The sequence below is a fragment of the Coturnix japonica genome, chromosome 2 (assembly GCF_054131305.1).
Source record: "Coturnix japonica strain WE chromosome 2, WE-NBRP24, whole genome shotgun sequence".
Taxonomy (NCBI): domain Eukaryota; kingdom Metazoa; phylum Chordata; class Aves; order Galliformes; family Phasianidae; genus Coturnix; species Coturnix japonica.
In genome coordinates this window covers 30,427,108-30,442,572 of record NC_140664.1, presented here as the reverse complement: position 1 = coordinate 30,442,572, position 15,465 = coordinate 30,427,108, and the positions used below count along the sequence as shown (strand labels likewise).

General features: G+C 35.0%; 1 protein-coding gene across 2 annotated transcripts in view; it reads left to right on the top strand.

Annotated features, from left to right (window-relative positions):
• Positions 1 to 15,465, top strand: part of PREX2 (phosphatidylinositol-3,4,5-trisphosphate dependent Rac exchange factor 2) — a 158,328-nt gene that overhangs the window by 61,819 nt on the left and 81,044 nt on the right. For both annotated transcript variants that reach the window (XM_015855723.3, XM_085539455.1), the window contains exons 9-18: positions 591 to 740; positions 4,341 to 4,485; positions 6,292 to 6,392; positions 9,536 to 9,639; positions 10,503 to 10,552; positions 11,170 to 11,245; positions 11,942 to 12,014; positions 13,064 to 13,206; positions 13,356 to 13,448; positions 14,586 to 14,734. In XM_015855723.3, the coding sequence (XP_015711209.2) occupies positions 591 to 740; positions 4,341 to 4,485; positions 6,292 to 6,392; positions 9,536 to 9,639; positions 10,503 to 10,552; positions 11,170 to 11,245; positions 11,942 to 12,014; positions 13,064 to 13,206; positions 13,356 to 13,448; positions 14,586 to 14,734 (1,084 nt within the window). The remainder of the gene's footprint in view (positions 1 to 590; positions 741 to 4,340; positions 4,486 to 6,291; positions 6,393 to 9,535; positions 9,640 to 10,502; positions 10,553 to 11,169; positions 11,246 to 11,941; positions 12,015 to 13,063; positions 13,207 to 13,355; positions 13,449 to 14,585; positions 14,735 to 15,465) is intronic.

Here is a 15,465-nt window from a genome sequence, read left to right as displayed (position 1 = left end):
ATAATGCATTTTTATTATATTGTAGTTTGTGTAAACAAATTGTATATGTATTTATTTATTCTGATAAGTTTTTTGCTTATGTGTTTTATATAAAATACCAGTAAAAATATATTCAAAACAAAGTTGTATTTTCCTCCCTGTGTCCTTAGTACTTTCATAAACTTAATAGTAAATTGTTTAAACAATAGAACAGCTCTGAGACAAATAATGGATGAAACTACAATGCTGCTTTTTATGGATCTATTTATGGCCGTTTAACACAAACAGAAGTACTCTAAGTACAGCGATCTGTTCATTTAAAAGGACACTACTTGTTTTAGTACTGAGTATGTCTTCTGTATGCCATGCAGTTCTGTCATGTGATAAAAAACATGAGTTGAGTTGACTAAAAGTTAAAAGTACCACTCACTAAGGGACAGTAGTTCAGAAATGGCAATGATAACTTTACATTCTTTTTATTTGTTCTGCTTTACTTTGTTTTGTTTTTCATATTTCATAATTTTTATGTGTCATTCTAGGAGTTCTTAGGGATTATGAGTATTTTATTTTGTAAGTGTTCTTGGTCGTTAAGCCATTTTATATATTCCCAGCTGACTACCACAGTAGTGGCCACATTGTCATTAATGGCTGGAAGATCCACAACACAGCAAAGAACAAATGGTTTGTATGCATGGCAAAAACTCCTGAAGAGAAGCAAGAATGGCTGGAAGCTATTTTGAAAGAGCGAGAGAGACGAAAAGGTAGGTTAATAAACTTCCTTGTGTTGATTTTCCAGAAAGCCACACTGTATTTATATGTTGAGATATAAAACAAAACCAGCTGCTAAGCAAATTTCTGGTGTCAGGTTCAGCTGATGGTTTATGAATACCAGCTTGGAAAAAAAATAAAACTGTACTGAGAAGGATGTAATAACTTGTATCATATATTTTGGTAGTGAATGTTGTTGTGACAGGACTAGAGGGAATGGCTTCAAGCTGCGCCAAGCGGGGTTCAGGCTTGACGTTAGGAGATACTACTTATCTGAAAGAGTGGTCAGGCAGCGGAATGGGCTGCCCAGGAAGGTGGTGGAGTCACCGATGCTGGAGGTGTTCAAGGAACATTTGGACATTGTCTTGAGGGACATGGTTTAGTGAGAACTATTTGTGATGGGTGGATGGTTGGACTGGATGATCTTGTAGGTCTTTTCCAACCTTGGTGATTCTTTGATTTTGGAAATGGGGAGATGATTTTATCTGCAGACTATCCTTGACCAGAGTATGATGTCATAATTTCATTAAGGCCTAAGAATGGTCTGTGATATATGAAGGTATACTCTAAATGCCTTTTGGGATCTGTACACATTTTGTGAATGGAAATTTGAATCACTGAAACGAGCAGGTTTTCTAAGTTTATTCATGCAGATGATCCAACATGAAATGGTAGAGAATATACCCATAACCCCATGTGCGACCCACTTTTTGGCTTAAATTTGATCCTTAGTGTCTTACATTTGATCCTGTTTTCTAATGTGACTATGAATAACTTTATGTATTAAAGGTGAAACCCAGCACAAAATAGAAACAGGGAAAGATGATGCATCATCATCTTCTGCAGCTAATTTCATTTGCAAGCTGAAATTCTTAATAAGTAAGGATGTATGGAGCCTTGGTACTGAAAGAAAGTATGACCTTGTAGTTAGATCTGTGTTTCTGTTTCTGGTCTGCCTGGATTTCCTGTGGACAGTTAAAGTAGCTGTTTTGTGACTTCACTCTAAGGAGAATAACAGTAGTTCTTTGGTCCTATCTGAATACTGGATGTTTGTATAACATCTGCCATAGGATTAGAATTTCAACTAGAGTGTCTGAGAACTGACTAATTAGTAGTGCTATTGAGAACTAATAGTGAAAGAGCTAAAAGGGTGCCTTAGAGTTCTAAACCCTCAACACTTTAGAATACTGAATGAAAAACAGTGTGGTAGAGATGACGTCAAATGCAACAAAAAGCAAAGGACCTTGTCTGAATCTGGCTAAAACAGATTTCTAGCAAATCCCACTTTACTTTTAGTAAGTTCTTTTTTGGTTTCTCTAGATGCTTGGTACCTTTAGCTAAGGAATAAGAAATAGGAGGATTTTGTATTCTTATTATTTCACATTATACTGCTATTAGAGGTGGGTTTGATGTAAACCTTCCAGGTCCTGAGGTCACAAGTTGCCTTCTTGAAGTCAGGAAAGGATTTTAGCATTGTATTATTTAGGGAATTCAGCTCCTGGAGGTCATAAGGCTTTTGCCACTGAGAAGACATTTGTGAAAGAAACAAGAATAGGCTAGAGCATGAGAGGATTTGGTACACACTCTGTTTGGAACACAGAATCTTTACAAGTATTTCTTGAATGTCTGATTTACTTCATCCTCTTATAAATGTATCCATTCCCTCCAGCACAGGTTTGTTTTATTTTTTTTTTCCAAAATATATGTATACATTCCTATTAAAAAGCAGGATACATCAACTTAGTTGCTAAAAGGTTCTCAAATCACTCCGAAATGTTTTTAGAATTCAAATATTATCTAAACACGGCTATAAACACTTTTCCAGTTTTTCCCAGTTTTACACTCTTTGAACATAAAGATGCTTTAATTGTCTATTTGCTAAATAACATGTAGAGCCTGTTCATGCATTATATATTTATGTACAGTTACACTGAAGTGTGACTGATGTATGAGAACAGTGTTTTGACTCCTTTGTGAGTCAGATTCCAACTAAATTAAATAAGCACACTTGGCAAATCTCCTGAGCTGTGAGTGAAGCTCACATGATTAACTGCCTCCTTTACTACACTGTGTGGCAGAGCTTGCCCATACATTCCTTCTTAGTGATGCTGTGTACCCCTCATCTCACAGAGATTGCAGTGATCTCTAGACTAGGTAGATACAGAATGTGGAACATGGAAATGCAGCTTGGTGTGCCATATCTTGGGGTTTTCTGGACCATTGAATGGGGGAGACTTGGGGATTCAGTGTACCGATAGAAGCTCAGCCTACGCTGTTATTTTGAGTCAATATGGCAGAGGCTGAACAAAAGGGAGAGAATGTCCCAAATGAAATAGTTCAGCAAAGTTTTCAGTGGTTATTGGATTCGCTCACAGCTAGGACTACATTTTTAGATGTATTTTCTTTCTAGGAAAAATAAAGCTGAATCAGAAACTTTTGTTAGGAAATACTTCTGTGAGTTTTTAGATTTCTGTGCAACCATTTGAGGCATTCTGAAAGTTAGAAATCTATTTAAATGGTCATCAGTTTTAAGGCAGATGGTGTTGTGGTGACCTGTTTCAAGTAGTCAGTACAAATAAATAAGCTCCTAAAGCAGTATACTGGTTAGTTATTATTTTTCTGTGAGTAAGTCAAGTTTTATGACTGTGTGACATTGTCTGCTAGCTGGTTTGTGAGTAAGAGACAATTCTGTATCTGTGATCAATACCTTTGTTAGCTTTTTCTTATAATTTCTGTCTGTATTTTTCGGCATTAATGAAGTGGCAGAGTACTACTCGTGTCGAGCAGGTACAGTTACACTTTTTAAAAATGTGCAAATTTGGAAAGAGAAACTGAAAACATTAAAGAAGATATTTCAGAATTGTGTGGTTTATTTTGAATTAAGAACTGCTCTAGAGAAAATACCATGTTTGACGATCAGCATTACTCCTTGGGAGGGCAACCTTCTGTCAATGGCCAATGTGATGCATAACTCAACAAAAACTGGTTTTGATCATCTGTAATTCTGAAAATGTAGTGACTTTCTCAAAAGGTGAAACACGGAAATAATAAATGTTTAATTAAACTCCTTGATAGCTTTTGGCTTTTGGGAAAACACTGAAACAAATAAAAATCTAGACATAGAAGTGTTTCTGTAGAAAAGATTGTTTATGCAATTAACAAGTTTATAACAGATAATTAGTGACAGTTCCTTGGAAATCTGAAAAAATCCCCAACAACGTGTAGAAATACTTTTCTCGTAATACGGTTAGAGTATGAACAAAGTACTTTTTTTTTTTAGTTTCCCTTGTAAGTGTTCAAATATTGAAGTCTGTGAAAATTACAGGATTAGTATTATTGCAATATCAATGGTGTTGTTGGTAAAGGTGTATGTTTTCAGTAACAATTTGACTTCACTGTAATTTATAACACTTGTTTGATTATGCTTTGTGGAGATTAGATGTTAAGAGATAAGTCTTGATTTGGAGTAAAATGAAAACCAATTCCTTTTGCTTGTTAATATGTAAAATATTGATATTGCTTCTCCATTTTGGTGAAGATTTTGAAATGTAAAGGCAATGGCGTTTCATAAAACTTTGTTGTATTTTTAACAGGTTTAAAATTGGGCATGGAACAAGATACTTGGGTGATGATCTCTGAGCAAGGAGAAAGGCTGTACAAAATGATGTGCAAGCAAGGGAGTCTCATCAAAGACAGGAAGAGGAAATTAACCACGTTCCCCAAATGCTTTCTTGGAAGGTATTATATACATTCAAGACCATGAATTTTAACTCTCTAAAAACACATTTTAAATCTTCTTTGGGATTTTATGAAAACCACACATTGTCTGTTAGAACTATTTGTCTCTTAGAATTTAGTCAAAATGTAAAATGGCCTGCCTGAATCTGGATGTGTAGCTTTTAAAGGGCCAAGGCTGCAAAGGTTGAAACTATGAAAATACATCCAATAACATAATTTCTTTAGAGAAATAATTCCCTACTTGTTCAATGCATTTTTGTTTCCAAAATGCCTAGTTTAGAGTGTCAAATTTGCTTTAATCCACCTAAAACAAAGATTTCACTAAAACCGTTTCCCTTCTCCTCTTACCTGAATGTCAGATATGGAATTACTGAATGCAGCATACATACTTAAAAATTTACACCTATTGTGTGGATGATACTTAGAATACCATTATCCTCATGCATGCATGAGGAATTGAAAGCAATAGGTACTGTATATTACAAAAAAAAAAAAAAAGCATTTCTGTAGGCAGAGAGCTTATCCTTTTTTCTTCTGACCATAAGACAGATGAGTATGGAATATGGTTTTATAAAACTATAGTCATTGTTTTATACAACCATGTGTTCTGGTGAAGATTCTCACTACTGTGTCCATAAGAGGAAATGAAACAGGAGATTTTCATGTACTATCCAATATCTTGTAGCTGGCGAGAGTTAAAACTGGAATTAAGATTAATTATTGAGTTGTGAATCATTTCCTCAGAGGAACTGTTGGAAGAAGTTGAAGAATACACTCGTCATATAGAGTTGTGTAAAACATTTAAACCTTTAAATGAAAGGTGGCTTTTCTGTTCTATCTTTGAAATGGACCCTTTTGAAGTGTGCTGTTCTCTGGGTCACCAGTTAGAACCCATGAATATTGCACTCCCTATCTATGCAACATTTTGATTTGTAACAGACGTGCAAAAATCTGATGTGCCATAAGATTGGTATCTCTGGACTGCATCAGATTTATGGTGACATAACCAGAATATTTCCTCATTGTGTGCCATATACTTTCTTTCTGTGCTCAGAATGTCTCAGAAATAACAGACCTATCATACTGCCATTACATCTTGCCCTCATGACATATCCACCCAGTACAGGTGCAGGTAGTGCTCTGGGGATTTCCTTGGATTTGAGAGCCTGATCTGTTTTCTCTATTCTACTTCAAATAAATAATTACATATATATATTTGGAAAAGAAGGAAAATATTCACCATGTTACAAGACGAAACATATGAGCAGGAAAGGCAAGGCATATCAAGGGAAACTTTCATGTAGTAGGGCTCGTCAGAAAATAGTGCCTCCTATTTTATTTTGTTGGCCTATGACATCAGAGGCAGATATTTGTGGTATTTTCTTGCTGTTTGACAGATGACAGCAGAGGAGCAGTCTTGAAAAAATGCATAAAAAAATGGCACACACTGACATTCCACACTTGCTGAATGTTTATGGAGACCAAATGGTGGGGCAGTGAGTGGTGCATTTCAGCAGTAATGGCAGCGATGTCAAAGATAAGCTGTGTTCTGGATGGCCATGCAGATTTTGAAGCGCAGTGTCATAAATAGGAGGCATTACTTTTGGAATGACCTACGTATCATGTCTAAATAATCAAAAGCAGAAATTATTTTTTTGAATGTGATATGGCATTCTCATGGTTATTTGATTTAAGAAGTTCTTACTGAGTTAATAAGAAATCTTGCTAGGCTTGTAACTGAGAAGAAAATATAGTAGATATGGTGGCATGACATTTCAAGTTTGTTTAATATCTGTTTTTCTTCAGTGAATTTGTGTCCTGGTTGTTAGAAATTGGAGAGATACACAGATCTGAAGAAGGCGTTCATCTTGGCCAAGCTTTATTAGAGAATGGCATTATCCACCATGGTAAATATGATTAGTTTTAACTTGCTTGTTTTCCAGGTAATTGTTGTAATTGGAGTGGGCTTAATTTTGTTTAACAGAAACATGGTTGTATGTTGCATCTTCAGTATGTCTTTGTAGGGGCCTTTGAGATTGTTGCCCACACATAGAACTGGGGATCTTCCCCTGATTTAATCAGATTAGATCTGTTACAACATTGCAAATGGGATCTATAGAAATATTTTTGTTCTGTTCTATGAAAAAATAGCTCTTGGAATAAGACAGAAGGAGAGACTGCTTTTAAGAATTTAAGCCTTGAATGTAGGTGAGGCTTTTCAGGAACATATGTTGGACTAAGCGTTGTTAGTTAGGGGAGGGCAAAAACTGTCACAGCTGGTTGCTGGTAAATATACCTGATCCTTTGTTGGGAACTGCAAGTTTAGTTGCTAAATCCAGCCAAGAACCCAAAAGTTTAAAGTTCTGCCTCTCTGGGCAGCTTGTTTCAGTTCCTCACCACATTTATTTTAAGAAAAGTTTTTCCTTATATCTAATCTAAATCTCCTCTTTTAGTTTTGAACCTTTTTCCCATGCACAATCACAACAGACTCTGCTAAAGAGTCTATTCCTTTCTTTCATATAGCTCCCCTTTAGATACTGGTACTTGATCTTGTAATTTATATCCCAAATACACTGATAGACTTTCTCAATACAGAATTAAATGAATATTGTGTAATTTCATGAGATAAATGGGTAATTATATTAGAGTACTGAAATTAGAGCCAGACATGTTACTTTGAATAGTGGATCCAGCTGTGGTTCAGTGAAAATAGAACTCTTAAAATAAAGTTGAATGAACCATCTGTTTTCACAGAGGGAGCAAGGGAGTTTGGCTGTTATTCACACTGCAAATATTGTAGGGGGCTTTGTTAGACCTAACATTTTCTAGCATATGCTTGATTCCAGCAATGCCAGACCCATGTTGTGATGGGCATTGTTTTGCTTCCTTGTATGTGAACTCTTAGAAGCTAAGCTCTTTTCCTTGTTTTTTCAAGTTTTGCAAAAGATAAAATCTGTTTATTCATTGTCATAGTGAGATATTTTGTCCAGTCACTTATTACTGATGATTATAGGTGGAATCTTCCTCTCAAGGCAGTAAGGAACTTTGTAGCTAGAAAATTAATGTGAATATCAGCTCATTTTAAATGTCAGATGATTTTAAATGGATAAGTATTTATGTGGTTATGCAGTTTTTTGGATTGGTATACTGATCTGAGTCAAAATTACCCTGGGCGAAAAGTAAAAATAACCTGTTCAAACCTGAAGTGTGCCATATAGAAATCTATCCCAAAAGAATGTATAGGTATAGGGTTGGTAGTGAAATACAAAACAACTTGGAGTTCTGTATTTTAGCGATAGTGATGCATTTTATCATCTTCAAGCATTTGAAACCATGCTTTTGCAAATGTACACCTGAAAATGGTAGATACCAATGGCTGTTATATCTATTCATCCTCAAGTACAACAAGCCAAATCACATCTATATAAAAAAAATAAAATAAAATAAAATAAAATAAAATAAAATAAAAAAACAGAAAACAAACCAACCTTAAAATGAATAGTAATTTGCAGCTTCACTAACAGCATTTCCTAGATATACTTAGTATTTTGCAGAATACATTTGAGTTGGAAACATCTTTGTTTGGTTTCCTTGCTTTCTGGAGTTCAGGATGTGGCAACTTTGTGGGCCTGCTACCATAGTTTTTGGTGTTAGCAGGGGCTGTGAAGACAAAACTACGTTCTTCACAGCAGAGAGCCTTCTCTGTTGTTCATGGGCAAGTAAGAATGGAAGGGTGCTTTGCAGGCATTTTTCTTTCTTCTGCAGTATGATCCTGGTGGTGTTTTCTATCTTCTGTAGTTTCCAATTTTAAAAACTCTTAATGTATGTTGATCTACTGGAATATGTATTTTTTTCTCCAACAGTAGGAATTTAGTTTTTCCAAGATATATATTCCTGTTTAAATGATCCTACTACAGTAAAATTCATTTCAACTTTTATGCTAGGCATTATATGTGTGAACTTTGTGTCTGATGTACTGTGAATTTATGGTATGTAAAAGAAGCGTTATTTTGGATAATCACCTCAGCACAAGCCATCAGTTCAAGATAATCAGAATAATGTCTTGGACTTTGCTATCTGTAGATATGTCAAATGCAGGTAGAAAAGTTATTTTCCTTTGCATATGACATCAGTGAAACCACTGTATATATCATGTTCAAATTCTACAAATTCAATGATGTGGGGAGGTACTGAGGTGTTTGACAGCATGAAAATGTTTTGACAGATAACAGCAGGACAAGGGGAAATGGTTTTAAGTTGAAGGAAGAGAAGATTTAGGTTGGATGTCAGGGGGAAGTTCTTTACTATGAGAGTGGTAAGGTGCTGGAACAGGCTGCTCAGAGAGGTTGTGGGCGCTCCATCCCTGGAGGTGTTCTAGGCCAGGTTGGATGGGGCCCTGGGCAGCCTGGTCTAGTATCAAATATGGAAGTTGGTGGCCCTGACTGTGGTTGGAGGTTCATGATCCATGAGGTCCCTTCCAACCTAGGCCATCCTTGTAAGAGTTGCAAGTCTCTTGCACCAAAGACCTTCCGCTGTCTCTTTATAGTAGAAGACATGCCCTCTACCCTCCTCAGTGCAGGACTGGTCAGGTATTTCTGGAGGATTTTTACTGACTCACATCTGAGATGGGCTTCAGCAAGAATTAGAATAGAGGATACTGTGGAAAACGTAGATTGACGATTGGAAAAAGAAGCTGTATTCTTGGCTATTTGATTGTTAAACTTTGCAAAAGTGCTGGAGACTACAACACATGCAAGAGCCCGATTTTCTAGATTGTTCCCAGGTGGTCTGTTTACCTTATTCTTTACCTGTTACTTAAAATTTATTAGTTTCCTGTGGGCTACTTGAATGTTTTGAAACAGTGAGTTACCTCACTGACATAGAGCAACTTGTGGCAGATGATCTACTCATTTCCCCGTGTCAGAAATCTATTTTGTAATGGACATGTTATTAGAATCAATGACTTTGTCCTTCTTCTTTACTGTCCTGTAGAAAGTATAACCTGACAATGTACTTTTTTTTTTTTTTTATTATTATTATTTTTATTTAGTTACTGATAAGCACCAGTTCAAACCTGAACACATGCTGTACAGATTCCGATATGATGACGGAACATACTATCCAAGGAGTGAGATGCAGGAAGTGATTTCTAAGGTAAAAAATAAATCAGTTGCTATTACTAAGAAAAATGCATTCAAGATGGAGATTCTACTTGAGGAGTGAAGTACAATATTATGCAAGAATACACAACATCCCCACACACTTGTCTGTCCCTATATTCATATAGGTGATTATATGTGAACTGGATTTTGTTTTCCATTTGTAATAAGGAAAGTCTACTTTGGCACAATTTTCTTATTGTTATTCAAGTTTCACCTTGCATGTTATAAACATGATTATTTTTTATAATCTACAAATGATTACTTATGTGGTGGGTTTTTTTTGTTTGTTTTTGTTTGTTTTGTTTGTTTGTTTGTTTTCAATGCTATTTTCTGGTGGTAGTATTTTAAGTTCCTCCACATGTTTCATTTGTTTATTTATTTCAATTGAAATATTGAGAGCATTTCACATATCTGAGTTGTTTTATTTTTTAAGTTTACTAGTTATTTGCAATTTCAATATAAGTATACATGTATATATATTTAACTTCCTTTGCTTTGTGTGTAGAACACTGAGCAGAGATTGGGGAAACCTTAATATGCAGGAACATTGCTTTGTCATTCCAATTTTGAGGTTTATTTTTTTTTTTTTCCAAATACTATGTTTTAGAAGAATGTTAATGCTACCGTAAAGATAATTCTTTTTTACATGTATGTCAGTGAAGCTTGGTTTAAAATATTTCTCATTACTTAATAATCAATATTGTTATCTGGAATTTTTAACTTCTGTCACATATAGGCATCCGAATCGTTTTGTTTTGTTAGCTAAATGAAGTGCATTGGAACTTTCTGTGTCCATTTGCCTTATATTCTCTGGGGTGTGAATTGAGTAACTAAACTCATCTTTCTCTTTAACAGGGTGTACGACTGTACTGTCGCCTTCACAGTCTCTTTACCCCAGTAATTAGGTGAGTCCAATTGCAAAATCCCTAGAGATTTATTCCAAAGAATTATGTATATTCTGAAGATGAAAATCTTGTGTTTAAACTTAGGAAACCTAATCCATACCTTAAGATTGGTCTCCTGGGAGAAGTAAAAATATGGAGGGACTACGAAGACAAAAAAATATTACTGCATAAAATGGCTACAAACAATGTTCAGGATGACCTCTTTTTTTCTCCAGACTTTAAGCTCTTTCTAGATCCTGATATATACTCTTAGATGCTTACTGTATTTATTAATATACTCGTATACCAGTAATATACTAACTCTCCATTACTTCATTTGTAGAGTCCCAGCTATAACAAGGTACCTGTCTTTCCACTTCAGTGACGTAATTGGCAATGATATGTCTAAGATTTGTTCAGCCTCCTTCTTTCTGTCTGTACTGAAAGGTTAGACTTGCTTTACTCCATAGGCAACTTTAGAAACTCTATTTCTGAACCATTACAAAATGCTCAATTCATGCTTGTATTACCTTGTGTAGAAAGAAAAAGGGTTGGGTTTTTTTGTTTGCTTGTTTGTCTTTGATTTTAGACTCTTTTGATGTTTTGGTTGACATATGTATTTATTTCATTTTGGGCAGGGATAAAGATTATCATCTTCGTACCTACAAATCTGTTGTCATGGCTAACAAACTCATAGACTGGTTGATTGCACAGGCAAGTTTATACCTTTGGATTTATGTACTTGTCTAAATATTGTATTTCATTTCTGATTTGAAAGGTTGTGATGGAATAAGTGAAATAACATCCAAACACTGTGAGGGTTATTAGAACAGTTTGTGCGTGTAAGTGTAATCCTCTTAATAGCAGAATTCAGCTGTCAGTAGCTATACTATTCATTACTTTAGTACTTATCTTCCTTATTTGCAATTGAACTTTAAATGTTTTAATGAGACTTAGCTTTGTGATTCAGCATGTAACATTGTTTGAGGCTTAAAATGAAATGGATAGGCTATGAAAACTAAATTATTAACTAGGAGGATAACAGTGAGCATCAATTTGCTGTAATGGTTCCATTTTATTTTATGCAAACCAGGAATGGGATAACCTGTTCACTCAGTCAATATGTACCAGCTTCATAAAATAAAAGTAAAAAGTGACGATATTTTTAGATTTCATTATGTCCAATTTTAATTGAGAATGCACTGTTATTAAAGTATTTCCATTTTTATCTGTAACAAGGTATAATATTGATGTTATATAATATTTCATATGCTCACCATAAAGATCTGAATGGTAATGATGGTAAATGTAATCTACAAACATTGCTGGCCCTGTGAGATTATGCCTTTGCAAATAGCATTTTGCTGATATCTTAAGGTATGTTAAAAAATACATGTTATGGTTTAACAGGGAGATTGTCGGACCAGGGAAGAAGCTATGATCTTTGGTGTAGCTCTTTGTGATAATGGCTTTATGCACCATGGTAAGTAAACGCATTCTCTACAAGCTATGCTTGTTCTTAAACCATCTACATAGGTGAAGAGAAAAGTTGGGGCTCTCGAAGATTTAAAGAAGAAACTGCAAGGTGGTTCATTATACCACTGCTATAATCCACAGGAAGAAAAAAACAAGCCATTTTATACTCTGAAAATTATTTTAAGTCAAAGCACATACTGACAGTTTTGTACTTTGAAAGAATATTCTTAAGCAGGGTAATACTTGTTTACCCAGATGAGACTGAAAGTGGTAATTGAGGTAATGTTGGAAAGAAAGGAAGCATTTTTGGAGAAATGGAATGAGTGGAGGAACATGAATTCCAAAAATGTGAAGTGGTGGCAGCTGTAGAATGTGGATTGTAGAGATAAAAAATAAAAAAAGAAAAAAGAAAAAAAGAAAATGCTAATGATAGCAGAGAACAAAGAAGAGAGCACCAAAAATGAGGTGAACAAGGTTGCATTTAATACCATCAGAGGGAAAATTTCAGTGAAACAAGTGAAGCAGTGGGTCATTCACTGAAATACAATGAGGAGGAAATGATTTTCTCATCAGCTGGTATAGATAAGGATGGAGGATTAATGTCCTTTCAGACGCTGTTCATTCTTTTGCCCTTTGGTCTTTGAACGTGCAGACTGTATCTGTCTGCTGTTCTGGTTGCTTCAATAGTCCCAGCAAACCCATTTCTAATACTGAACCTGGCATACTTCACCATTTGGAGATTGCCAGGTCTTTGTTGTGAACATTTCCATCAGTTGGCCAGCAGAACTTTTGAAAACTGTATATTTAAATCTATTTTAAGCAAAAATCTTGTGCTTTGCATTTTCACTAAAAGCTTTTCAGGCTAATGTGTATTCCTAAGCTTGGCGAAATCCTGATTCTGTAGCTGAAAAGGAACTTGTGTTAACTATATATAATGGATCCAGGGGAAAAAAAAAGTTTCTATTAGAATAAAAATTAAGATTTCACTATGTTCACGCACAAAATAATTACAATTACTGTACTTGTACTACTAGTCTGTGTTTCTGTTTCTTACAGTGTTAGAGAAAAGTGAATTTAAAGATGAACCACTGCTGTTCCGTTTTTATGCGGATGAAGAAATGGAAGGGTCAAATATGAAACACAGATTAATGAAACATGATTTGAAAGTAGTGGAAAATGTCATAGCGAAGTCATTGTTGGTGAGTTAAACCAAACGATTATATACTTGGATGAGAACAAAATATTGGTTTTAGTGACAATAAATGAGGACTGTGTGTTCATTTATCAGTTGAGCTATACTTTACTAAATGCCTTTCTGAACAATATTTTGAAAAATTCTATTTTTCAGATTAAATCTAATGAAGGTACCTATGGTTTCAGTTTAGAAGATAAAAATAAGGTGCCAATTATTAAGGTGGTGGAGAAAGCATCAAATGCTGAGGTATTAAATATTATAAATTAAATTTCCTGTTTTATTTTACATCAGTTAAGAAAATGTGTAGTAGATGATAATGCAATATATGAGAATGTCCTGAGAAATCTGTGGTTATGAATCTTGCTTTGTTAAGTTTGAAACAAAATAGAACTGTGAGGATTACCAACACTTGTTTTCTACATTATTTCTGATACAAAAATAATACATTTATTTTTATGCTTATTAAAATATTCAGTTATGACATTGCTCATGAGTTGAGTTAGCATCCTTCAAAAGCATATTAAATGAATGTAGAAAAATATGGTAGTCTGTAGCTTGCATTTAATGTATTTCATAACAAAGGGTATATTAAGCAAAGTCTAGAATTCAGAGATATGAATGAATAAATTACAGCCTTTCAATTTCTTAGTATTGCTTTAGTTGCAATTTGAGTAATTTGATATTATCTAGTGAACAGCATGGGAGTCTTACGTATGAACATATAGAACAAGACTTCCATGGGAAGAAACGTTCAGACCTGGATTTCAAACCTTTCTATGTCTCATTGTGGAACTGAAGTTTTAGTAGAATTTATTTATTAGAAATAGATGCAGCAGACCACTAATAGAATATATGGCTATAGGAATATGTGCAGGAATTATTTCTTTCTTGTTAAACCACAATTTAAAGCTTGTACATAAATTTGTTGCTCAAAGGTATGGGCATAAAAGTTCTAAAAAATACATTTTATTTTGAATCTTAGTATATACTTATCTTTACAAAAGAAGCTTTAATTCCTTTTGAGAAAGACAGATTAGGTGACATCACCAAAAAAAAAAAAACCAAACAAAAACACCCAACATCGAAACCAACTGGATTAGTGATGGTAGTTTTGTTAATTTACCAATATTAACTAATGTAGTAATGCTTTCATAACCTCCTGAATGAGACTAGGGCTTGTCTTTAGATCTCTTCATAGGTTACTGTAACCAGTCCCAGAACACTTTGGGTGTCTTTTGATGTCTTGTGTACTTTATAAAGGTTGCATAAGTAATTTCCTTTAAATGTGTGGTCATTGTTTGTATTGGGGTTGCATGCAAGAAGAAAATACAGCGTTGTTGGTTGTAAATGGGAAATGTGTACACAACTGTTATTGTTTTCTAGATGGCAGGCTTGGAAGTTGGAAAAAAAATCTTTGCCATTAATGGTGACCTGGTTTTTCTGCGACCCTTCAGTGAAGTGGATTGCTTCCTGAAAATGTGTTTGAACAGCAGAAAGCCCCTGCGGGTTCTTGTGAGCACTAAACCACGGGAGTAAGTTGTCATTCCTTTAGGGAGGTTTTTAGAAGTTACAAATGAAGCAAATTTTAAGACAAGAGGAACTTCAAAAAGCACCACTCTAAAGTTATTAGTAATCTTAACGTCATAAAGCCAAGCAATTTGGTCTGCTTTGATTTTGTTTTATTATGTTTGTCATCAGCAAAGACAAGACAAATGAGCTTAGATCATCAGGTCTGGCACTCCACGTGTATGCAGAAACCACAAGTGTATGAATAAAGTTTGGAATACACGGGTAGTTTCAATCTCCTGTCTCTTACTATGTTTATTAAACAAGTTCTTCTGTCTGAGGATTAGTTCCTAGTTTGCCAGGAGCTGGACTTTCTGATCTGATGGGCCTCTTTGGTATGTGTGCTGGTTGTGTAAGCAACCTTGGCAAGTAAACAAATTCCAATCTTACTGCAATAGATGAGGTTTTATACAGTTGTTTGAACCTTCCTACCCGAGTGGAATTTGTTATGTAGAAGAAATTCTAAGTGAGGCCTAAATGCCTGGCTTCATTTGGTATGTAAACAGGCATAGATCTGCTAGTAAGGTTAATGCAGTTAGTGGTTTCTACTTAATAGCAATAAATAGGAATATTGAAATAGGAGAGTAAGAAACAGCATTTGGGGGAAGTTCCCATCAGCTTCTGCAAAGTAAGGAGGAAGTCATGTTCTGTTGTCAAAGAACACGTAGCGAGCCTTGGAAATAGCTCAATTTGAGCA